Raw genomic sequence first — 26,930 nt, 5'->3', positions numbered from 1 at the left:
TTCCTGAGATATAACTCACAGCACAGTGCTTTTTAAAAAAGTCTGTATAAGTAAGTGATAGACACAATTTTCATCTGTATAATATTTCCTTGCCTTGCTTGAGTACATGGTTAAAAAGTTATTAGATTTTTACTTTTTTTTTTTTGGCAGTATGTGGGCCTCTCACCGTTGTGGCCTCTCCCGTTGCGGAGCACAGGCTCCGGGCGCGCAGGCTCAGCGGCCATGGCTCACGGGCCCAGCCGCTCTGCGGCACGTGGGATCTTCCCGGACCGGGGCACAAACCCGCGTACCCTGCATCGGCAGGCGGACTCCCAACCACTGCGCCACCAGGGAAGCCCAGATTTTTACTTTTTTATCCAATCCTTTGAGTAAATACTGATTGGTTGTTTAACTTTATGCAAGGCATTGTGACAGGCACTGGCCCACAGTAAGTGATCCAAACATGTACATATTATTAGCTAGCTTTGTTAAAAACTCCTCAAGGATTTTAAAGTATAAAGAGATATAGACATGCAATTAAATGAACAATGTTCATTTAGTCAACAAATATTTATTGAAAATCTGCTATGTGCCAGGCACTTTTCTACGTCCTGAGGATACAGATCAAAAGCAACAAAACTCCCTGCCCTGTGGAACTCACATTCTAGTGAAGCTGAGAGACAATAAACATGATATACAGGATAAGTAAGACAAAATAGATAGTGATGAGCAGGGCTGTCCCTAAAAGGGTATGGAAGCCAAGGGCAATTCATTCAGTTGAGCCCCCGACCCAAGATATTCACGCTTGAAAGGAGGCTGCACTGCCCTCTTTCATAGTATGCTTGGGATATCATTAAAGGAAAAAGAATCTAAGTTGAATTTTAGAGGTAGTGAGAAAAGAGGAATAAGGTACAAGAACCCTTGAAGCACAGGACACAGGCTGGCTACCTCAGCTGCCTAAACCCATGGGCAGGGGGGCAGGGTTGGGGGTGGGAGTCTGGTGGTGAGGGTAGGGAGGCTCCATAATTTGTGAGGAAGGCCTCACTTAGAAGAAGATTTTGAGTAAGGATCTGAAATAAATGAGGAAGCTAGCTGTATAGATACCTAAGGAAAGAGCTTTCCAGGCAGAGGAAACAGCAAACTCAAAGGTCTGAATCAGGAGTTCCCTGGTGGTCCAGTGGTAAAGAATCTGCCTTCCAAAGCAGGGGAAGCAGGTTCGATCCCTGGTCAGGGAAATAAGATCCCACATGCTGTGGGGCAACTAAACCCGTGCACCACAACTACTGAGCTCAGGCGCCTCAGCCAGAGAGCCCCACGCCTCAAACTACAGAGCCCACTAGCTCTGGAGCTCGTGTGCCACAACTAGAGAGAGAAAAACCACATGCCACAACTAGAGAGAAGCCCGCGCGCCGCAACAATAATCCCGCATGCCGCAACTAAGACCTGACGCAGCCAAAAAAATAAATTAAAAAAAAAAAAACACAAAGGTCTGAATCACAGTCAGGAGTTGGTGGGCAGGTGGAGACAAGGCCAAATGAGGGGGATAGAAGCAAGCCAACTGGGGACAAATGAGACTTTAAAAAGATGATGGGTGCAGCAGTGAAAAACAAGAGGTAAAGCCACATATTATTGTATGTATTGCTTGAGACTTGAGTGGTTTTATCAAGTGAAAATGAGTTTTTAAAGCCTAGGAAAATGAAGGTGAAAGGATGCTGTTTTCAAATATCATAATGTGGTATTACAAGCACTACACTGAGAAGTTCTTCTCTGCATTCACAGAAGAGAGAGACAGAGAAAAAGACTTAAAGATAATTTACTAGGCTTGTGCCTAAGAGATCAATCAGATAACCTCTGGAAATCCCTTCCAGCAATCTGTAAGCCTAACACAGTCTAACACAGTGTTTCTTTTTTTTGTTGTTACTTATCTTTTTTAACATCTTATTGGAGTATAATTGCTTTACAATGGTGTGTTAGTTTCTGCTTTGTAACAAAGTGAATCAGCTACACACACACACACACACACACACACACATACATATAATCCCCATATCTCCTCCCTTTTGGGTCTCCCTCCCACCCTCCCTATCTCACCACTCTAGGTGGTCACAGAGCACTGAGCTGATCTCCCTGTGCTATACGGTTGCTTCCCACTAGCTATCTATTTTACATTTGGTAGTGTATATACGTCCATGCCACTCTCTCACTTTGTCCCAGCTTACCTTTCCCCCTCCCCGTGTCATCAAGTCCATTCTCTATGTCTGCATCTTTATTCCTGTCCTACCCCTAGGTTCTTCATAACCGTTTTTTTTAGATTCCATATGTATGTGTTAGCATACGGTATTTGTTTTTCTCTTTGACTTCACTCCGTATGACAGACTCTAGGTCCATCCACCTCCCTACAAATCACTCAATTTTGTTTCTTTTTATGGCTGACTAATATTCCATTGTATATATGTGCCACATCTTCTTTATCCATTCATCTGTCGATGGACACTGAGATTGCTTCCATGTCCTGGCTATTGTAGAGCTGCAATGAACATTGTGGTACATGACTCTTTCTGAATTATGGTTTTCTCAGGGTATCTGCCCAGTAGTGGGATTGCTGGGTCATATGGTAGTTCTATGTTTAGTTTTCTAAGGAAGCTCCATACTGTTCTCCATAGTGGCTGTATCAATTTACATTCCCACCAACAGTGCAAGAGGGTTCCCTTTTCTCCACACCCTCCCCAGCATTTATTGTTTGTAGATTTTTTGATGATGGCCATTCTGCCTGGTGTGAGGTGATGCCTCATTGTAGTTTTGATCTGCATTTCTCTAGTGATTAGTGATGTTGAGCATTCTTTCATGTGTTTGTTGGCAATCTGGATATCTTCTTTGGAGAAATGTCTATTTAGGTCTTCCACCCATTTTTGGATTGGGGTGTTTGTTTTTTTGATATTGAGCTGCATGAGCTTCTTGTTTATTTTGGAGATTAATCCTTTGTCAGTTGCTTCGTTTGCAAGTATTTTCTCCCATTCTGAGGGTTGTCCTTTCGTCTTATGTTTTCCTTTGCTGTGCAAAAGCTTTTAAGTTTCATTAGGTCCCATTTATTTTTGTTTTTATTTCCATTTCTCCAGGAGGTGGGTCAAAGAGGATCTTGCTGTGATTTATGTCATGGAGTGTTCTGCCTATGTTTTCCTCTAAGAGTTTTATAGTGTCTGGACTTACATTTAGGTCTTTAATCCATTTTATTTTTGTGTATGGTGTTCAGGAGTGCTCTAATTTCATTCTTTTACCTGTAGCTGTCCAGTTTTCCCAGCACCACTTATTGAACAGGCTGTCTTTTCTCCACTGTATATTCTTGCCTCCTTTATAAAAGATAAGGTGATCATATGTGTGTGGATTTATCTCTGGGCTTTCTATCCTGTTCCATTGATATATATTTCTGTTTTTGTGCCAGTACCATACTGTCTTGATTACTGTAGCTTTGTAGTATAGTCTGAAGTCTGGGAGCCTGATTCCTCCAGAACCGTTTTTCTTTCTCAAGATTGCTTTGGCTATTCAGGGTCTTTTGTGTTTCCATACAAATTAACACAGTGCTTCTTAAACGAAGAATTACTGACATTCCAGTTTAGGAAGCTGGCGAAAGGAAAATCCTCAGTGTTTGATTTTATTGAACATGAACACAATTGCTCTAAGTCACCTTCCTTTTCAAAAACCTTAAATGGCTCCAGCGTTACGGGAAAATATCTGAAAGCATTAAAGGCTCTTTCTAATTTGGCTGCAATGTCTGGTTTTAGTCTTCTCCTTTGCCCTAGTCAGATGTATGTATTCGTCACTCCCTAAATACGTTTTATGAGGGCACTCACCTTCATATCTTTGATGGCACCAACGTTACTCTTGAAGTAGCTTTTCTACTCTCCTCCATTTATTTAAAACTTACGTTTCTGAGAGTAAGTAAATTTGTGCAACAAATCTTGTTAAGCAAATTATCAGAAAGTATCAAAAGCCTTACAACTGTTCCTAACTTTGTCTAATTCCCTTCTGGGAATCTCTTCTAAAAAAATCATCGGAGGGACTTCCCTGGTGGTTCAGTGGTTAAAGCTCTGTGCTTCCATTGCAGGGGGCATGGGTTCGATCCCTGGTTGGGAAACTAAGATCCCACATGCCGCAGCACGGCCAAAAAAAAAAAAAAAAAAAAAATCATCTGAGGGGTAGGCAAAGATTTATGCAGAGATATCCTCCGTAGCATTATTTATTGTTATTTGTCTATTATGAAGAATTTCAAGCATACATTAAAGTAGAAAGACTAGTACAATGAAGCCCCATATATCCATAACCTGGATCCAACAATTTGTTATATTTACTTCAACGAACACTTTTTCCTTTAAAAAAAATATGTTCAAGTATTTTAAAGCAAATCCCAAATACCATGTTATTTTACCCTACATACTTCTAAATGCATCTCTGAAAAATATGGGCCTTTTCTTAGATAAGCTTAATGCCAGTATCACACCTAGCAAAATGAACAATAAAACCCAGTCCATAAGCAGATTTCCCCAGTTATCTTTAAAATGTCTTTTTTTCGGTTGGTTTGCTCAAATCAGCATCCAAATAAAATCCACACATGGCATGTGTTTTTTGGGGCTCTTACATCTCTCTGAATCTAGAGTGGATCTCCTTCCTTAATTAATTAGCATTTTTCATGCCACTGACTTGTTGAAGAAACCAGGTCACTTGTCCTGTAGGATAAGCCATATTCTAGATTTGTCTGTATATCAGCCAGGATAGGCCAGGTTATGCTGGGGTAACAAGCAGCTCCAAAGTATCAGTGACTTGGGAATTCCCCAGTGGTCCAGTGGTTAGGACTCTGCACTTCCACTGCAGGGGGCCCAGGTTTGATCCCTGGTTGGGGAACTAAGATCCCACACATGGCCAAAACACACACACACACACAAAACAAACAAAAAAAACAATGAAGCTTTATTTCTCCTTCTATGTGTACCTCAGATTGACTGGGACCTCTGCTACCTGTTATCATCAGTCTCACTCCCAGACCTAGAATGATGAAGTGGTTACTGTGGAGAATAACATTGCTGGCCATTGTGGGAGAGAGAAAAGAGCTTTGAAGGGTCTCTTGAAGGCAATTAAATGCTCAGCCTGGAATTCAACTACCCTTCATCTCATTGGCCAGAATTGGTCACATGGCCCTACCCAAAGGCGGCCAGGAAGTATATCTTACCATGGGCAGAAAAGGCACAGATCTGGGCATTTCAGTGAGCTGCATTAATGGCTACAAGTCTATTTGCTTCCTTGTGGTGTCATTTTACTTGTTCCTCTCTCTCTTGAACTTCCTGAAAGTGAAAGATAACTCTAGAACTTGATTTGATTCAGGCTCAGTAATTTTGGCAAGAGCACTTCATAGGTTGGTCTATATGCTTCATACTGCATCATATCAGGAGGCACCATGTTTAATTGTAGTAGATTCTAGCAGTAATGGCCACCACTTCCTCCCCACTCCCAATTTAGTCACACCTCCTTATATCCATTCCCTTGGGTAGACCCCTCTTGTTCTGACTCTGGGCTTGGCCATATAACATGATTTGGGAAACAGGACAATAGCAAATACGATACAAGCAGAGACTCAAAGTGTTGCCACTTTGTGGTTGTCCCTCTTTTGCTACTTTTTTAGAATGCTGAGACTGGTAAGAAAGTTATCATGTGATAACAAGAAAGCTGGCAAATCCAAAATTTGTAGGGTTGGTCAGTGACCCAGGGAAGAGCTGATGCTGCAATACAAGTCTGAAGGCCCATCTGCTGGCAGAATTCTTTCTTGCCCAGGGGAGGTCAGTCTTTGTTCTACTAAGGTCTTCAACTGATGGATAAGGCTCACCCACATTATGGAGGGCAGTCTGCTTTACTCAATGTCCACCAATGTTACTGTCATCTAAAAGATACCTACACAGAAACATCCAGAATAATGTCTGAACAAATATCTGGGCACTGTGACCCAGCCAATATGATACATAAAATTAACTATCACATATATATTTCACTAAGACTGTGTTGTGGCTTGAACTGCATCTCCCAAAAGATATGATGAAATCTTAACCCCTGGTACCTGTGAATGCAACCTTACTTGGAAACAGGATCATTGCAGATGTTATTAGTTAAGATGAGATAATACTGGAGTAGGGTGCACCTTTAATTCAATATGACAGTGTCCTTATAAGAAGAGTAGAAGACACAGAATATGCATTGAGGGAAGATGATGTGGAGAAACACAGAAAGAATGCCATATGGTGATGGAGGCAGAAACTGGGGCTATGGTGCCACAAGTCACAGAATGCCAAGGACTGCCAGAAACACCAGAAGCTAAAAGAAAGGCATGGAACACATTCTCCCTCAGAACTCTGGTAGGAACAAACCCTGCCAATACCTTGATTTCCAACTTCTAGCCTCCAGAACTGAGAGAATAGATTTCTATTGTTTTAAGCTACCAAGTTTGTGGTACTTTATTACAGCAGCTATAAGAAACTAACATATCCCGCGCACTGCGATTAAGAGTGGCCCCCACTTGCCGCAACTAGAGAACACCCTCGCACAGAAACGAGGACCCAACACAGCCAAAAATAAATAAATTAATATTAATTTTTAAAAAAAGAGACTAACATAGACTGCATAGATAAAATACTATATTCTAATGCCAATTTATTTTTCCTGTGGGTTTATTTTATCAATTGTAACAGAGTTAGGTTCATGCATTTCTGTTGTTTTCAACATTTTGGAATTGCTCTTTAACTTTTGGCTATATTATTTATTTATGTTTTCAAATTCAAGCTGTATAATAAGATATATTCAGAGAAGTCTTATATCCCCACCCGAATCTGTCCTATCCTGTTCCTTTCCTTCCCAAAATATAAAGAAAATCAATAATATCAATAATGGTTGTCTCTGGGAAGTAAGATTATATGTTTCCTAACTCTTCTCTGAGGTCTTGAAATCAAAACAAAATAAAATAAAGAGAAAAAAATAAAATGATTTGCCCTACAGGGCCCAGTTCAAGTTCCATGACCTCAAAGAAACCATCCCATAAATACTTTCTCTTTTTTGAACTCGTACATTGTTTATTTTCCATATTGCTCCCTTAGCCCTTTGCATCAATCAATCAATATATTTAAAAATTAATGCACTGATATCTGAAGGGTACTATGTTAGATACTGTGGGGACACAATGTATTATCAGTTGTTTTCATGTATAGTCACGTCCTTGATTAAGCTGTATACCGAAGCAAAAGCTTTCTTATGACCTACACGGTGGCCGTCACTGCTGTCTGATGAACCAAATTCCTACAAAATGTTGAAGAGAAAATAAATAAAAACTGAAAGAGACTGAAACAAATACCTTTAATAATAACAACTTCATGTTTAAATAAATATATTGTTAAAAAACAGTGCAAGAGTATTTTGTTATAATTATTAAGAAAGATTTGAGTCTGCTATTCCCTCTGCAGAAACACTATGCACAGATGCAAAATGATCAAAGGCTGATACAATAATGAATCTCAAGTAAGTGGCGTGGCCATCATGTACCTGTAGGGGAAAAATCAATATAGATGATTTAGAATTCTAGTTAACTGTTAAACAAGCAGTTAGCAGAAGAAAGTGTTTGATGCAAGAATAATATTCTAAATATATAATGATTTATAAGATATAATGTTCAGAAGAGAAGCCAGCCACATGTAACAGGACAGTTATTCTGATATGTAGCAGCCAAATATCAGCCTTGGTTTGAGGAAGAATAGCAGGTGGAGCTAAAAATTGCACTGTACAATTCTGATTAATTTTTTGAAAGTAATTTATTTTATTTATTTATTTTTGGCTGCATTGGGTCTTTGTTGCTGCGCATGGGCTTTCTCTAGTTGCGGCGAGTGGGGGCTACTCTTTGTTGCAGGGCGCAGGCTTCTCATTGCTGTGGCTTCTCTTGTTGCGGAACGTGGGCTCTAGGCACATGGGCTTCAGTAGTTGTGGCACAAGGGCTCAGTAGTTGTGGCTCACAGGCTCTAGAGTGCAGGCTCAATAATTGTGGCACACGGGCTTAGCTGCTCCATGGCATGTGGAATCTTCCCAGACCAGGGCTTGAACCTGTGTTCCCTGCACTGGCAGGTGGATCTTAACCACTGTGCCACTAGGGAAGCCCTGATTAATTTTTTTAAAGTGTTTTTCTGAAGTATTTTTCATAATAAGAGATTTCATTTGTTGGATGATGCCTCAGAATACACTACCCTGAATATTACTATACTTTTACATTTATATAAAAATGTAAAAAAAGTCTCCGAAAAGCAATTTGGCAGTATATAAGAAGCTTAAATATGTCTATACCCATGGACCCAGTAATTCCATTCCTTGAAATTTAATTTTAGAAAATAATTAAAAAGGTGAACATTGTGGTAGCAGGAACAGGCATAAGATGTCCCCCGTAGTATTAGTTATAATGACAGAGAGAGGAAAAAGGAAATCAGTTAACATCTGCATACATTTAATTTTAAAATTATAATTATGAAGCTTTTGATACAATATTAAATTTTTAAAAGATACAAATTTTTTCATACATACTATTATAACTATGTAATGCATTTGGTTAACAACTAGAAGAAAATAAGTATAGTAAAAGCTGTTGTGAGAGGGTACTAAACTTTGGGTGATTTACAGCCTTCCATTCCCCCTTACTTTTCTCCAAATGCTCTATGATGCTGCAACCCTCCCTGATCCACAGTGAGTCCTGAAACAAAATACTCAGCAGAGGCTTACTAACCATAACCCATTAATAAAGATGGAGAAAAATAGGAAGATAAAATTCAGTCTAATTAATCATTTTTCTGGTCCCCACTGGCCTCCCCAGTCATTGGGCACACTTAGGTGGTAGAGAAGATAATTAACAGGATTCAAACACTCCTAGAGAATCATCTGAAACACCGATTTCATAGCAGCTGCCAGTAAGTTGTGAAGAAGGAAACCTAATGGACAAGGTACCTCTTTAACCCTTATTTAGAGACACCTTAGTTAAATAAACACTACTACCTAAAAAACACATATTCACAGTTGTTTGGCTTTTTGTGTTTGTCTAAAACCAGGGCCTGACAAACTAGCAGGAACAGAGAAACTCCTGATGAGGCAGCAGCTTCCTCATCAACGGGCATTCATTCCACTTGACAAGCAAAGCCCAATGGAATGTTGTTGGAAACTGCTGGTTCTCTTTTCACCTCATCTCTGTTTGGCTTATTTGTTGCTGATCCTATGCTCCAGTTCCCTTATCTGAATCTCCCTTGTCCTTTCATACTTAAATTAACATCCGATTTTGGCATCTCAACCTTTTTTGACTCCTATTCTATAAGGCCTACAGAATCAAATGAAAGGAAAGCAAGTACATACTTCAAAATAAATGAATAAACAAAATAAAACAAAAACAAGTGAATTCTGTTCTATCCTTGCTGTCATATTATTATTATGCTGTCATATATTATTGAGAATAACCGTCTCTATTGCTTGATGAGACACAGAACCTATAATATTATGAGGGTATTTATTAACTTTATGACTATGGAGATAGGTGTAAAATTTAAATATGCTGTGCTGGCTAAAGATAATGTTTATCTCTTCAAAGTATATTTACTTACCATAATTTCTTCATTTTGAAGCTGCCCCTCTGTATGTACCAGATCTAAAACACAAATTCAACAGAACTGAGGTAGGGCTCAAAATGCATGAGGACATATTGAAATTTATATTCAGCAACACATGATATCTGGTAAACTATAGTCAGACCAGATTTACCAGTGTTTTGGGGTTAAAATTCAATATAAAAATAGAGATATTTGATATAAAAGGTATGAAAGATAAACTATGAGCTATAAAATATCTCTACTGAGTATAAATAAAAGTAAATGTAAATTACAGTAAAGAAATATAAAGTGAAGAATTGATAAAATGTGAAAGTCCTTTTTAAGGATCAAGTTACTAAGAGTAATTGCAGGCCTGAAAGGAGCCATCTTACCATTCTCATGGGTACTGACTAGGGCTCAGTTTCTCACAATGAATTTTCACTATGATGCTGAGTTATGCCACCCATGAATTGATCTTTTCTGGTGTCCAGCTTTAGAAAACCTCTACTTGTGTAATTTTAGGATAGATTAACTTATTTGGTCATGAGTTAATCACATCAAACATTCTTTTGGAAACATGAAATATTTAATTGATATAATAATGTCGACATTATTTAGAAATTAATTTTGTTTGTATCAAAATAGTGTACATAATTTTAAAAGGCATGTAGTACAAAAAGGGAAGTTTCTGGGAAGTAAGATTATGTATGACTTTCTGTTTCCTAACCTTTCTCTGAAGTAATGAAAAATAGTAATTCCCTGCTTGACCCCTTTTCCTCCAGTCCTGCTCCCTAAAGGCAAATGTCTTCAACACTTTAAGCTGTTTTTCCTGGAATTATGTTTTATACTCCTTTTCTTGATTTATCAATTTTTTACTGACTTTATATTATGGTAGGTAAAATTTATGTCTCTTGGACCAATATCCTCTTCCTCCTCCTGCAAATTTTCCCTCCTGCCATCCTCTCAATTTTGAAATCAATACTTGATGGTTATACTATTATCTATATAAACATTATTTACTGCTGAAATAATAAATTGTGACACATTTTCTTTCTTAGACAACTCCTCCTCTACTAGAAGTTAATAATAACCTCTTCTTTCATTTGCTTCATTTTTTTAAATTATGAAAAATTGGAAAATCTCAAACATACATAAAAAAGACAGGATATAACTCCTATATATACCCATAATTTTGAATTTCCAATTACTAAAATTTCACCATACTTGATTTATCTAATTTTTTTTGCTAAAGTATTTTAAAGAAAGTCTAAGACATAATTACATTTCCCCTTTAAATATTTGGTTTTCTATCTCTAAATAAGAATATTTTCTTATATAACTACAATGCCATTATCATATTACAATAAAAAAATGCTTTAATATCCAGTCCATATTCAAATTTCCCCATTGTCCCCCTAAATGTCTTTTTATAGTTGGTTTATTCAAATCAGAATTAAGTCTCTTTTAATCTTTTTTTTTTTAAACATCTTTATTGGGGTATAATTGCTTTACAATGGTGTGTTAGTTTCTGCTTTATAACAAGAGTGAGTCAGTTATACATATATATATGTTCCCATATCTCTTCCCTCTTTGTCTCCCTCCCTCCCACCCTCCCTATCCCACCCCTCCAGACAGCCACAAAGAACCGAGCCGGTTTCCCTGTGCCATGCGGCTGCTTCCCACTAGCTATCTACCTTACGTTTGTTAGTATATATATGTCCATGTCTCTCTCTCGCCCTAACACACCTCACCCTTCCCCCTCCCCCTCTTTTAATCTTGAACTGTTTTCTCTCCCACACACATTTTTTCCCCCACACCACTGACTTATTGAAGAGAGCAGGTCAGTTGTCCTGTAAATGTCCCTCATTTTCTCATATTGCCTCCTTGTGGTTTCATTTAATTTGTTCTCTATCCCCTTTTCCTATAGATTGGAATTAGAGCTAAAGGCTTGATTATATTGAGGTTTTAAGGCCTTCATCATATGTCTGGTGATTTTTGGCTTCTGTTACTCATGAATAGATCATTTGAAAAATGTGCATGAGCCAGACTCGTTGACTACTGGACTTTGATAGGGTGACCAGGAATGAGCTAGCCTGTGTCAGTATCCATAGATCTTCTGGGACCATTCAGTTTCTCCAAAGATGAATCCTCCAATCTCCTGGCTGGGGCTATATTCCTGGTTGCTGAGCAGAGCACAGGAAGGAGGCTGGAGTTCCCACCACTCAATATGTACGCTTCCACTTTAATCCCTTGGTTTCTACTCCGTGTCTCACTCACTCTCTTTACTATGCCTCGTCTCCTTGAGTCCTGAGCCTCAACATTCAATGTTCCTAGTCACCTCCTGGGGGTGGTTTGTGGGAGGAAAGACTGGTCACTAGCTTTATAGGGGAGAAGGTACCTAGGGTCCTTTTTAATATATATATATGTGTGTGTGTGTGTGTGTGTGTGTGTGTGTGTGTGTGTGTGTGTGTGTGTGTGTGTGTGTGTGTGTGTGTGTGTGTGTCACAAGTATCATTCAAGTCTTCTTTTTTCACCAAAATGCAGCCCAGGTGGAAATACAGAGTAAAGGACAATTCTCTACTTCTTCATGATCAGAACAATGTTGGTGAAACAGCACATACCTCTTTCAATCCACTGCTCAAAATCAACTGGCTCTTTAGAAGTGCTCTTTTCAATCCTCAAGGTCCGTACTGACATTGTAAATAAACAAAATAAAGTGTTAATATCTATCTAATTCTATGTTGCTGTCCCTGTATTCCTTTTTTCCTTTGTCTGAGACCGTCAGGCATTGGTGGGACTGCACAAAGTACTGGGATCAGGAACAACATGTTCTGAAAATCACTCACTCACTCCATTTTCCCATAAGTCCCTACAGTAAAACGCAGACTTTGTAACTGTAATCTTACAAGTGTTTGCAAGCATACAACACAAAGCTAGTAGGGCCTTTCTGCATTTGGAATTATCTAGTTTTTTGTTTTGTGTTTTTGTTTTTTTGTACACTGGTAAATAATACCATTAGTGGTCTTGATCATAAAACTTTATGGAGAAACTACTATGAGTCAGACATATTCATTGACTCTTGACTTCAATCTTAGGATAAAGGTATTATTAACTTACTTTACTGATGAGGAAACAGGCTTAAAGAAATCAGGCAACTTAGAGAAGTCAGGTGAAGTGTTCAATGATATAGAGCTAATAAGTGCTAGAACTGGAATTCAGACTTTAGGTCTGACTCCAGAGCCTTCACAATTAATGACAGAAGAGAAAATGCAGTCATCTTCCTTCTGCACTGTTTTTTTCCATTTACCCCTAAATCAGTTCCCTTCACCCCAAATCCATTCTTCCCCTTCTGTGTCCTGTGCCCTGTGGGGAGGACCCCTGGGGACTGCATTGCCTGGACTCACTTGCCCACTGACTACTGGTTGGATTTGGCCAACTGGAGGCACTGGAAGGAAACTGAAGAGCAGTGGGGAAGTGACATCAGGTTGTATTTTCTCTGCGCCCTTCCCATTTCAGGGCTGTGTCTGACAGTTGTTATGCCCGTTCATGGTTACAGCTCCTGTTGGGCAGGCTCTTATGCATGGGCTCCAGCACTCACTGGGCTCCAGCAATACTATTTCCTTCCCTTGGCCCAGGGGAGGTAATGTTACTGCTGTAGCCACTTTCTGGGTGTCTCACCATCCCTAGTTGTTCCCTTAACACAGGCCATAATTCTGTAAGTAGTCCCATCAATAATGTCTCTTCATTTGAGTCATCTGGGGTATATCCTGTTTCCTGCCATGATTTTGTCTGACATACTTTATCCTTAAATAAACATAAGACAGGATTAGGATGATGTTCCAGTGGGAGACAGTCTTCCTGAATCCCTCAGAAGATGCCATTATTAATAAAAGAATCAAAATTACCAAATGCAAGTAATCAGGGTTATCAGATATTCAGAAAGAATTTGACAGAGAACCCCTAGCCAAAAGAATCTGGAAAAAAGATGTCAAGAAACCTAGTGTTCTGGCAAGCTGGCTTCTTATATTCATAACACGGTCTTTTGCCAAAGGCTTTCACATAGTAAATTGCATGGAAATTATTATGTGCTTTGGAAGGGTTTCAAATTTGCAGTTTCAGAGAGGCTAACTGTGCTCAAGGCAGTTAACCCATACTCCCCACCCATCAACCCCAGCAAGAAAACTGGATTCCATGCGGTAAAAAAAAATCAGTGTTTTGCCAAAAGTTTACATATGTGCCTTCTGCCTATGGAAAAACTGAAAGATGATGAAAATTAATGAAATGAAGTGAAATGAAAATATCATGCTTACCAAAGTAACTCTGGATTAAAAGCCTTTCAATCCTTACATGTTTGTGAAAACAAATAATGAACTCTTGGGGAAACATTCCTGTGGTGGTCCAAAATGTTTCTGGATTTCTATTGTTAATTTTAAAGAAAAAGAGAAAAGAATAGCCAAATGTTTAGAAATGTTTAATCACAAAATTCTAGTGAATAACTATTTAAAAAAATAAACGACCACTGGATTCTTGCAACCCCTTTCTTTCATTCTTTTTTTTTAATATTTATTTATTTATTTGGCTGCACCGGGTCTTAGTTGTGGCACATGGGATCTTTACTTGTGGCATGCGGGATCTAGTTCCCTGACCAGAGATCGAACCTGGGCCTCCTGCAGTGGGAGCACAGAGTCTTAACCACTGGACCACCAGGGAAGTCCCACATCCCCTTTCTAACTGTTCATTCTGCCTCTAATCTCTCCCCAACTTTAATAATTCTTTACTACTACCAGATACATTTTTTAAAAACTGGAATTGATGTCACTCTTGTCTAAAAGCAGTGACCCCTTACTGCCTATGAATCTAAACTCCTTAGTATGGCATTTTATGACCCTGTACAATCTGGTCCCAATATTAAGTATATCGTCCCCCATCGAGATATCATCTCCCATTATGGTAGTCACGTTGGACCAATTAAAATTCTGCAAACACGTCATGTAGGCTCATGCCTCTGTGCCTTAGTTCATGAGGTTCCCTTGACCTAAAAAGCCCTTCTTCCCGTACAAAAGTTTATTCACTTTTTGGTCACATCTCTCCAACTCCAACAAATCACAATAACTTTCTCCCTCCTTTGCACTCACCTCACACACAGCATCCATTTTTACATTAGCACTTTTCTCTTGTGTTTTTATTGCTCCAGCTACAGACTCTATAAGTCCAGCCACTTTCTCTTAGCCACCTTTATATCCCCAGCAACTATCACAATGGCTGACCCACAGCAGATACACAACAGATGTTTGTTGAAAAAAATTAAAACATGCACTCAATGTTGGTCATATACTATGTAAAATTATATATATACCTAGACACACACACACATATATAGTATTGACTACAGAAGTAATCACTTCTATTTTAATTGTATAAGGTTTTTCTTTCTTTTTTGGAGGTAAAATTTACCTACAGTGGAATTTCTCTTAAGTGTGCAATTCAAAGTTTTGATAAATGTATATGCTTATGTAACCAATAACGCAAGGTAACCAATACCCTAATCAAGATAAAGAACATTTCCATCACTCTAGAAACTTCCCTTCTCTTCCCTCCAAACAACCTCCCTTATGCAACCACTGCTCTGACTCCTATCACCATAGACTATGCTATAGTTTGTTTATTCATTTTTTGTTTGATATTTTTGTTGAATATTTGAATTGCTTCCAATTTTTTACTATTATGAGTAAAACTTCTATAAACATTCTTGTACAGGTGCTTTTGTGGATATGTTTTCATTTCTCTTGAATAATTACTAGGAGTGGAATTGCTGAGTCATAAGGTAAAGGTATGTTTAATTTTATAAGATGATGTCAGACTTCCAAAGTGGTTGTGCCATTTTCCATTCCTAACAGAAATGTGACGGAGTTCTAGTTGCTCCACATCCTTGACAACATTTGCTATTGTCAGGCTTTTTAGCCATTCTAGTGGATGTGAAATTATATCTGACTATGTTATTAATTTGCATTTCCCTGATGACAAACTATTCTAAGCCCTTTTTCATGTGTTTTTGGCCATTCATATATTTTCTTTCGTGAAGTGTCTGTTAAGTATTTTCTCATTTTTAAAAAAGCTCTTTTGGACTTCCCTGGTGGCGCAGTGGTTAAGAATCTGCCTGCCAATGCAGGGGACATGTGTTCAAGCCCTTGTCCAGAAAGATCCCACATGCGACACAGCAAATAAGCCCATGTGCCACAACTGCTGAGCCTGTGCTCTAGAGCCCGCGAACCACAATTACTGAGCCCATGCGCCACAACTACTGAAGCCCATGCACCTAGAGCCCATGCTCCACAACAAGAGAACCCACCGCATGGAGAAGCCCGTGCACTGCATCAAAGAGTAACCTCCGCTCGCCACAACTAGAGAAAGCCCGCACAGCAATGAAGATGCAACGCAGCCAAAAATAAATAAATTTATTTCAAAAAAATTTTTTTTTTTTTGCGGTACACGGGCCTCTCACTGTTGTGGCCTCTCCCGCTGCAGAGCACAGGCTCCGGACGCACAGGCTCAGCGGCTATGGCCCACGGGCCCAGCCGCTCCACGTCATGTGGGATCCTCCCAGACTGGGGCACAAACCCTCATCCCCCACATCGGCAGGTGGACTCTCAACCACTGCGCCACCAGGGAAGCCCTTAATTGTGTCTTTCAATGAGTATTAGTTTTATTTTTGGTGAAGTCCAGTTTTATTACTCTTTTCTTTTATGCTTAGTAATTTTTGTGCCTGCCTTCCTTCCTCCCTCCCTCCCTCTCTTTATTTTTGGCTGCGTTGGGTCTTCGTTGCTGTGCGTGGTCTTCCTCTAGATGCGGCGAGTGGGGGCTACTCTCTTCGTTGCAGTGTGTGGGCTTCTCACTGCGGTGGCTTCTCTTGTTGCCAATCATGGGCTCTAGATGTGCGGGCTTCAGTAGTTGTGGCTCGCGGGCTCTAGAGTGCAGGCTCAGCAGTTGTGGTGCACGGGCTTAGTTGCTCCACGGCATGTGGGATCTTCCCGGACCTGGGCTTGAACCCATGTCCCCTGCATTGGCAGGAGGATTCTTAACCACTGCACCATCAGGGAAGCCCTGTCTTTATTAAGAAACCTTTGCTTACTTCATTGTCACAAAAGTACTTTCTTGTATTTTCTTTTAGAAACTTAATCATTTTAGCTTTGAATTGAGTTCTATTATCCATGTTGAATTAATTTTTGTGTTTAGTATGAGGCAGGGGTTGAGGAGTTTTTTTAATCCACATGTTTATTCAGTCATTCCAGCACCACGTTAAAAAGACTTTCCTTGGACTTCCCTGGTGGCACAGTGGTTAAGAATCTGCCTGCCAATGCAGGGGCCATGGGTTTGATCCCTGGTCCAGGAAGATCCCACGTGCCGCAGAGCAACTAAGCCCAACTACTGAGCTTGTGCACCACAACTATTAAAGCCCGTGCGCCCTAGAGCCCACATGCTATAACTACTGAGCCCGTGTGCTGCAACTACTGAAGCCCGTGCACCTAAAGTCCGTGCTCCGCAACAAGAGAAGCCACCAAAATGCGAAGACAGTGTACCACAATGAAGAGTAGCCCCTGCTCACCACGGCTAGAGAAAGCCTGCACACAGCAATGGAGACCCAATGCTGCCAAGAAAAAAAAATAAAAAGACTTTCCTTTCCCTATTGAATCACCTAAGTGTCTTTTCCTAAAATTAATGAACGGTCTATGGGTGTATGTACTTCTGCCCCTGCATTTTATTCCACTGATCTGTTTCTGTATCCTTAGCCTTTTGTCAAAAAGTAATTGACTTTATATGTGTGGGTCTATTTCTGGGCTCTCTAGTCTGTTCCACTGATCTATATAGATCTATTTTTACAAAAATGCCATGTTGTTTTGATTACTGTGTAGTTATTTTAAATCTTGAAATCAGATAATTTAAGATTTCTTCTTTTCAAAATTAGTCTGACAAGATTAGTTTGCATTTCCATACACATTTCAGAATCAACTTGTTAATTTCTATGAAAAAGTCTATCTAGATTTACTGAATCTATAGGTCATTTAAGGGAGAAACAACCACTGTAACAATATTGAGTTTTCCAATCATGAATGTAGTATATCTTTTCATTTACTTAGTTCTTTCATTTCTCTCAGCAACGTTTTATAGTTTTGAGTGAAAAGGTCTTGCATGTCTTATTACATTTATTTTTAACTATTTCATGTCTTAAATGCTAATGTAATTGGAATTTTTTAAAATTTCATTTTCTAAATGCTTCCTACTAGTATATAGTAATACAATTGATTTTTGTGTATTGACCTCGCTAAATTTACTTATTAGCTCTAGCAGTTTTTTGCAGATTCCTTAGGGTTATGTAGATTCACATAATCTGCGAACAAAGGCAATATTTTTTTAGTGGCCAATAGCTCTTGCTACACACACACACACACACACACACACACACACACACACCCCTGGAGAAACTGAAACTCAAATAAATATTATGAATAGTTCAAAAGGCTACTTGGTTACAAGATATGTAAAGAGGACTCATTCCAAAGCTTATTTTTCCTTGTTGCCATCTGGAAGGGGAAGGCTCTTTGGGGAAATACCACAAGGGTGCATTTTGATCATTATCCTCATTATGTCTAATAATTTTCTTAAAAATTTTAAAAAATTTTATATAATTTTAAAGGTTACTTTGCATTTACAGTTATTACAAAATATTGGCTATATTCCCCATGTTGTACGATACATCCTTGAGCCTATCTTACACCCAATAGTTTCCCCCTCTCCTCTCCCCACTGGTAAACACTAGTTTGTTCCCTAGATCTGTGAGTCTGCTTCATTTTTTGTTATATTCATTAGTTTGTTGTGTCTTTTAGATTCCACGCGTGATATCATACTATACTGAACAAAGATAATTTTGCTCTCTTTCTAATCTTTATGACTTCTATGTCTTTTCTTGCCTTATTGCATTGTTTAAGACCTCCAGGACAATACTGAATAGAAATGGCGAGAACAAACATCCTTGATTTGTTTCCAATACTGGAGGGGAAGCATTTTTTTTTTAACCGAACATAGTTGATTTACAATATTATATTGGTTTCAGGTGTACAGCACAGTCATTCACTATTTTTTTAGATTATACTCCATTTAAGGTTATTACAAAATAATGGTTATATTTCCCTGTGTTGTACAACAGGGGTCCCCAACCCCTGGACCATGGACCAGTACTGGTCTGCAGCCTTTTAGGAACCAGGCCACCCAGCAGGAGGTGAGCAGTGGTCAAGTGAGTGGAGCTTCACCTACCACTCCCCATCGCTTGTGTTACTGCCTGAACCACCCCACCCCCAACCCCTGGTCTGTGGAAAAATTGTCTTCCACAAAACTGGTCCCTGGTGCCAAAAAGGCTGGGGACTGCTGCTGTACAATATATCTTTGTTGCTTATCTATTTTGTATGTAGTAGTTTGTATCTCTTAATCTCATGCCCCTATCTTGCCCCTCCCCATTTCCCTCTCCCCAGTGATATCCACGAGTTTGTTTTCTACATCAGTGAGTCTGTTTCTGTTTTGTTATATATACTCATTTGTTCTATTGGGAAAGCATTTATTATTTCATCACTAAGCTGAAAATTTTTAGCAGATGCCTTTATCAAACTGAGAAAATTCCCTTCTCTTTTTAATTTTTTGAGAGTTGTTATCATGAATGGATGCTGAATTTTGTCAAATGATTTTTTGGAATGATCATATGATTTTTTTTCTCCCTTGTTCTGGCAATATGGTAAATTACACTCAATCTATATTCCTGTGATAATGTGGTGAATATGCCAATCTTGCATTCTTATGATAAACTCCATTAGCTGAATTCAATTTATAAGGTTTTTTGGGTCTATGTTTACAAAGGATACTGTTCTTTAATTGTCCTTTCTTATCATGTCTTTGTCAGGCTTTGGTATCAGGGTTATGCTGTTCTCATAAAACAATCTGGGAAATGTTTCTCTTCTATTTTTGAAAGGGTTTCTGAAAGACTGGTACTATTTTTTCTCTAAATATTTTATATAATTTCTATAATTGATATAAACTATTCAAATTATTAAATTTCATCTTGTGTCAGTTTTATAGGTTGAGTTTTTCAAGGAATCTGTCCATTTCATCTAAGTTGTCAAATTGATTAGCCTAAATCTGTTCTTGATACTGACTTACTATTGTTTTAGAATCTGTAGTGATATTGCTTCTTTCAACTCTGGTACTAGTAACTTGCATTTTCTCTTCTTATTTTAGTCAGTCTTGCTAGAGGTTTATAACTTTTATAGACCTTTTCACATAGTCAACTTTTGGCTTTGATAATTTTTTCTAACTGTATATTTTCTATTTCATTGATTTCTGCTCTTACCTTTGTTATTTATTGTCCTCTACTTTCTTTTGGTAAAATTTGTTCTTTGTTATCTAGCTTCCTAAGGGAGAAATTTAATTATTGTTTTCTGTTTTTGTTTTTTTTGCGGTACGCGGGTCTCTCACTGTTGTGGCCTCTCCCGTTGTAGAGCACAGGCTCCGGACGCGCAGGCTCAGCGGCCATGGCTCACGGGCCCAGCTGCTCCGTGGCATGTGGGATCCTCCCAGACTGGGACATGAACCAGCGTCCCCTGCATCGGCAGGCGGACTCTCAACCACTGCGCCACCAGGGAAGCCCTAATTATTGGTTTTAAAACATTCTTTTTTTTTTTTTGGCTGTGTTGTGTCTTCGTTGCTGCGTGTGGGCTTTCTCTAGTTGCGGCGAGCAGGGTCTACTCTTCATTGTGGTGCGTGGGCTTCTCATTGCAGTGGCTTCTCTTGTTGCTCCGCGTCAGCTCTAGGCGCGTGGGCTTCAGCAATTGCAGCACATGGGCTCAGTACTTGTGGCGCACGGTCTCTAGGGCACGCAGGCTTCAGTAGTTGCAGTGTGTGGGCTCAGTAGTGGTGGCACGGGGGCTCAGTAGCTCTGCAGCATGTGGGATCTTCCTGACCAGGGATCGAACCCATGTCCCCTGTGTTGGCAGGTGGATTCTTAACCACTGTGCCACCAGGGAAGTCAGAATATTTATTTATTTATTTATTTATTTATTTATTTGGCTATGCCAGGTCGTTGTTGCGGCATGCAGGATCCTTAGTTGTGGCATGCGGGATCTTTTAGTTGTGGCATGTGGGATCTTTAGTTGCGGCATGCAGGATCTTAGTTGTGGCATGTGGGATCTTTAGTTGTGGCATGTGAACACTCAGTTGCAGCATGTGGGATCTAGTTCCCTGATGAGGGATAGAACCCGGACCCCCTGAACTGCGAGCGTGGAGTCTTAGCTACTGGACTACCAGGGAAGTTCCCATCTGTCAGTTTTTGCTTTATGTATTTTTAGTAACGATTATGAGGTCAACGTACATTTAGATTGTTATTTCTTCTTGAGGAATTGATATTTTAACATTATAAAATGTCCCCTTTATATCTGGAAATACTCCTTATCTTATATTTTACTTTGTCTGATATGACTATAGCCACAGCCACTTTCTCATGCTTACTATTGATAGGGTGCATCTTTTTCATCCTTTTATTTTCAAACTATTCATGACTTTATATTTAAAGTACGTCTCTTGCAGACACCATATACTTGGGTCTTTCATTTTTACCCAGTATAACCCTCTCTGCCATTTAATTGAAGTGTTTAGAATACTGGCATTTAATATAATTATTGATATGATTGGGTTTAAGTCTTGCTATTCATTTTTTATTTGTCCCTCCCATCTATTTTTTCTTGTACCATTTCTCCTTTCCTACCTACTTTAAAAATATATATATATATTTATTTATATTGGCTGTGCCGGCTCTTAGTTGCAGCATGCAGACTTCTTAGGTGCGGCATGCAGAATTCTTTGTTGCAGCATGTGAACTCTTAGTTGCAGCACACATGTGGGATCTAGTTCCCCAACCAGGGATCGAACCCAGGCCCCCTGTATTGGGAGCATGGGGTCTTACCCACTGGACCACCACGGAATTCCCTCCTTTCCTATCTACTTTTGAGTGAATCAACAAAAGTTCTAATGCTGCTTAATTCCTTTATTAGTTATTTAACTATACCTCTTATTTTTAGTGGCTGCTCTCAAGGTTATCAAACCTCATGACAGTCAATTTGCACTGAACTCCACTTTTGTGCCATTGTTTTAATATATTTTATACACACATATATAATAAATCCCACAATACAAAATGTTTTTTCCCATTAAGTGGTTAGCTGTCTCTCAAAATTATTAAAAGAGGGCTTCCCTGGTGGTGCAGTGGTTGAGAGTCCGCCTGCTGATGCAGGGGGCGCAGGTTCGTGCCCTGGTCCGGGAGGATCCCACGTGCCGCGGAGCGGCTGGGCCCGTGAGCCGTGGCCGCTGGGCCTGCGCATCCGGAGCCTGTGCTCCGCGATGGGAGAGGCTGCAGCGGTGAGAGGCCCACGTACTGCAAAAAATTTTTTTTAAAAATTATTAAAAGAAAAGATAGTCTTTTATATTTACTGAAATATTTACCATTTCCATGCACTTACTTTCTTCCTGAATGTTTGAATTTCTATCTACTATTTTATCATTTCAACCTGCAGAACTTTCTTTAGCATTTCCTGTGATGCAAGTCTGTTTGTGGCAAGTGAAAAGTCTTTCTTATATCCTATATTTTTTAGTGATATTTTAACTAGACACAGAATTCTGGGTTGACAGGTTTATTTGTTTGTTTTTCTTTTTCCCCAGCATTTTAAAGATACGGTTCCATTGTCACCTGAATTCCACTGCTTGTGATGCAAAGTTGGCTGTCACTGGTGCCACTGTACCCCTGTATGTAATGTATTTTTTTGCTCCAGTTGTTTAAAAATTTTTTTCTCTATCTTTGTTTTTCAGCAGTTTGGCTATGATATGATCTGTTATTCATCCTGCTTGGGGTTTGCTGAGTTCCTTGGATCTGTGAGTTGGTATTTTTTAATAAAACTGGGGAAAATTCAGCCAGAAAGTAGAAACAATTCTGATATCCATCAACTGATGAATGGGTAAATAAAATTTGCCATATACATACAATGGAATTATTTGGCAATAAAAATGAATGAAGCACTGATACATACTACAACATGGATGAGCCTTGAAAACATGTAAGTGAAAGAAGGCAGTCCAAAGACAACATATGTATTATTCTATTGATATGAATGTCTGGATAAGCAAATCTGTAGGGACAGAAAGTAGATCTGTGGTTGTCTAGGGCTCATGGGGATAGGGGATGACAATGAAAGTGTGCAAGGTTTCTTTTTGGGGTGCTGAAATGGATTGTGCAAATGGCTACATAACTCTGAATACGCTGGAAGCCACTGAATTGTATATCTTAAATGGTTGAACTTTATGGTATGAGAATAATATGTCAATAAAGGTGTTACAAAAAAGAAAAAAACAGAATCCAGGTCTCTAACTCACAATTCTTGATTTTTTTATACTATGCTTACTATTTCACAATTTCTTTTTATTTATATTTATATGGTTTAAAATTTTATTTATTTAAATAAATTAAACAATGTTTACTTGCCCTATGTTTTTTCTTGGGTGCTTTTAATGAACATGATCAAAGTAATAACATAAAGATGTAGAGATGCACTTGGATTTTAAAATAACATAACTGAATTCCTGTAATGAAGTAAAATGAAGTCATCAAAATAGTAGTTTCTTTTAAAACAAGGCCTTATAGCCATTGACTGTTCAACATCTATCATCTCATGTGATAATAAAAAAAGTCATGTAATTTTTTCACAACTCTGAGGTAGTCAGGGAAGGTGGTATTATCCCCACTTTTCAGACCAGGAAACTGAGGCTCAAAGAATAACACATATATTCTTAGCCCAAAGTAACACACATAGTTCACTTACCCAGGAATTTTAACTGTAAATCTCTCATTCTTTTACATTATGCCAAAGGAACCAATTCTCTCTCTCTTCTACTTTTTCTAACTCATTTTTTTTGTGTAGAATTTTTCTCCTTTTTCATTGACATGTTAAATACCAGGGGTCAAAAGTAGAGTCAAGAGGAAGTAGAAATATAATCACGTTTTAAAACTCTATTTCTGAGGAAATTGAGAATTGGGAGCACTATCCATTAGGGGCAAATTTATAGCACTGTTTTCTCCAAATAATTCTATTGTTATTTCCATTTAGATAAATCAACTTGTGAGCAAAGAATAAATTTTACTATCTACTATATAAAATCTAATTGTATTTGTTGGAAATGCATATGAATTAAAAGTCTCTGATGTGCTCTGTTCAGTTATCGGGTCAGTAACTACTTTACTCCATATAGTTTTCTGTATTAAGGGTCTTTGTCTAATCTAAAAAATATTATGTACTTATTCATTAGTATGGACTGATAAAGTCTAAAATATTATGTTACATATAACCGCTAATTTTAATGATCTATAAACATATTCCCTTGAAGGAAAGGTCACCAAAAGGGTGTAAGGTAAATTGATCTTGCCTTGAAAATTTGATTTATCTCCAATCAAAGACAAGGAGTATTTCTGGAAAGATCTCTATTTCTGGCAAATGATTTAAGGTACATCTCTATAGGTCTGTGATCCTCATAGCAGTTCCCACATTTATATCTCTACTCTAAGGCAGAGTGAGATAAATAACTATTACCTGAATTTCAGGAAATAAAAAACTAAGAAGGATTAAGAGGCACATATATTAAGTTTTTCATTCAAACCTTAAGTTTTAGAAACTGGGAGTTAGAAGACATGAGTGTTAGTTTTGATTCTGACACTTGCTTATCTGTATGATTTTGAGTAAGTCATTTTACCTCTAATCATTTTTTTCATCATCTTTATAATGAGGGTGAAAATACTTTTTTTTTGGCCTCTTACTCCCCAAGCTTACTTTGAGGGTCAAATGACATAACATCTATAAAACTATAAAGCCCTATGCGAATATATATTAACAGATGCATATATGCAAGTATGTATGTATGTATATGTGTACATGTGTGAGTCTATGTATGACTAATCTTTGATGGTCTAATTCACAAGCTACTCCACAAATATTTTAAGACACTGTGGAGTCAAAGATGAAGTCATAGTCTTTGACTTCTAGAAATTTCCAGTTGAGAGGGCAGACATACACTAAAAATAAATAATTATATAATAAAGGAATAAGTAAGATAATAGAGGTATATATATCAAATTCTACTGGAGCCCACCAAAAAGGGAAACTATCTTACCTGAGGGAAAGGGACAGATGTCAGTCAGAGAGGAGGTAAGAACTGGGCTTAAAGGAACAGGTCCAACTGCTAGAATTTTATACAGATACATGGACCTCACAATAGAAGACAAAGAGCCACGAGATCTATGTTACAACTGGCTCTGCCTTCAATAGTTAAAACTAGTACCTGACCTCTTTAGATCTCTCTTACCACAAGTCTAAATGAAAGGTTTTGATAAGATGAACTCATAAGTCCTTCCAGCTCTAAAATTATATGATTCTTTGAGTCAAACTCAGATCACTGTACAAATACCAAGAAAGAGAATTCAGGGGGGTAATAAAATTGCCAGAACTATTAAAAAAGGAGTTTTTCTTGGGTGGACTTGGAGGGTATTTGCTTAATGAAATAAGTCAGACAGAGAAAGACAAATACTGTATACCACTTATATGCAGAATCTAAAAAATAAACTAGTGAATATAATAAAAAAGAAAGAGACTTACAGATAAAGGGAAAAAACTAGTGGGGAGAGGGAAGTGGAGAGGGGCAAGATAGGGCTGGGGGACTAAGAGGTACAAACTACTATGTATAAAATAATTAAGCTACAAGGATATATTGTACAACACAGGAATTATAGCCAATATTTTATAATAACTATAAATGGAGTATAACCTTTAAAAATTGTGTATTGCTACAGTGTACACCTGAAACTTACATAATATTTAAGAAAGCCCACGTGCAGCAATGAAGACCCAACACAGCCAAAAATAAAGAAATTAAATAAAGAAATTTTTTAAAAAAAGGATCAAAACCCTAAATATACACAACTGAATTAGCTCCAAGGATGGTACTAAAGTAAAGCAACTATACTTCAATTTTTTTTTTAATTTTTTGGCTGCGGCATGCGGGAACTTACTTCCCCAATCAGGGATTGAACCCATGCCCCCTGTAATGGAAGTGTACAGTCTTAACCATTGGACCACCAGGTAAGTCCCATATACCTCAATTTTTTAAAAAAGAAGTTCTTCCATTAACTACTTTTTTCCTGGAATTTAAAAGTCTGAGAATGATATCTATCCCTACCTAGAATAAGCTCTAGCACAGTGAAGAGTGGTAACTGGAATGATATCAAGAAGCTGAGAACCAAACAATGTAGGTGGATAGCAAGAAGTGAAGCATTCAGTTCAGCAAAGATGTTGCTTAGACCAGAAAGAAAATAGGCAGTACATAGTAAGTCATACTGTTTATATTCCTATTTACCAAGAAAAACTTGGAATAAAACCATAACCAGATATTAAAATGTATACTTCCATAAAATGAGGTAGCTGTTTGAAGTTTTGCCTTGTTAGACCACATCTTTAAAAACTATTTTTCTAAAAAGTTCAGTTTAGGAATTCATAAAGAAAAGGATCAGGGACTTCCCTGTTGGCACAGTGGTTAAGAACCCACCTGCCAATGCAGGGTACATGGGCTCGAGCCCTGGTCAGGGAAGATCCCACATGCCGTGGAGCAACTAAGCCCATGTACCACAACTACTGAGCCTGTGCTCTAGAGCCCACACACCACAACTACTGAACCCACGTGCCACAACTACTGAAGCCCACACACCTAGAGCCCGTGCTCCGTAATGAGAGAAGCCACTGCAATGAGAAGCCCGTGCACCGCAACTAAGAGTAGCCCCCGCTCGTCACAACTAGAGGAAGCCTGCGCGCAGCAATGAAGACCCAACACAGCCAAAAATAAAGAAATTAAATAAAGAAATTAAAAAAAAAAGGATCAAAACCCTAAATATACACAACTGAATTAGCTCCAGGGATGGTACTAAAGTGGGTAGTCAGGTAATTTAGTTCACCAGACATTTATTAAACTATGTTTAACAGTGCTAGTTGTTGTAAAACACATAATCTCAGTACTCAGGGGGTTCACTGACCTAATATTAAGACTTTAAGGAAGAAAGAACAGTAACTCTTACCCATCAATTATATTTTCAGGTGGGTGTTTTTCATCACTTGATGTAGCTAAAATCACTTCAGTCCCTTCAGAGCTCAAGCAAACATCAATGTTTCTCATCTTAAAGTATTT

General features: G+C 38.5%; 1 protein-coding gene and 1 non-coding gene across 2 annotated transcripts; one reads left to right on the top strand and one right to left on the bottom strand.

Moving 5' to 3' along the window:
• The first annotated feature begins 4,802 nt into the window (after positions 1-4,802).
• TRNAG-UCC (transfer RNA glycine (anticodon UCC)) lies at positions 4,803-4,875 on the top strand. Its single transcript has one exon. It is a non-coding gene; the product is annotated as a tRNA-Gly (tRNA).
• Positions 4,876-7,351: 2,476 nt separating this feature from the next.
• IFT25 (intraflagellar transport 25) lies at positions 7,352-26,930 on the bottom strand. Its single transcript, XM_007471160.1, has 5 exons — positions 26,821-26,930; positions 13,931-14,037; positions 12,242-12,310; positions 9,636-9,679; positions 7,352-7,551 (listed from the first exon to the last, which is right to left on the bottom strand). Exons 1-5 carry the CDS (start codon positions 26,916-26,918, stop codon positions 7,438-7,440), a joined length of 432 nt encoding a protein of 143 aa, XP_007471222.1. The 5' UTR covers positions 26,919-26,930; the 3' UTR covers positions 7,352-7,437.

This window comes from Lipotes vexillifer, unplaced genomic scaffold, assembly GCF_000442215.2.
Source record: "Lipotes vexillifer unplaced genomic scaffold, Lipotes_vexillifer_v1.1 scaffold1003, whole genome shotgun sequence".
Lineage (NCBI taxonomy): Eukaryota > Metazoa > Chordata > Mammalia > Artiodactyla > Lipotidae > Lipotes > Lipotes vexillifer.
The sequence above is the reverse complement of the archived record's forward strand: the minus strand, read 5'-3'. Positions and strand labels throughout refer to the sequence as shown.

Coding starts and splice junctions, on each gene's coding strand:
- IFT25 (XM_007471160.1), bottom strand. CDS start 26,918: ATGAGAAACATTGATGTTTGCTTGAGCTCTGAAGGGACTGAAGTGATT. Junction 14,038..26,820: donor CCTGAAAATATAATTGATGG/GTAAGAGTTACT, acceptor AATTAACAATAG/AAATCCAGAAACATTTTGGA. Junction 9,680..12,241: donor TGAGCAGTGGATTGAAAGAG/GTATGTGCTGTT, acceptor TTTGTGTTTTAG/ATCTGGTACATACAGAGGGG.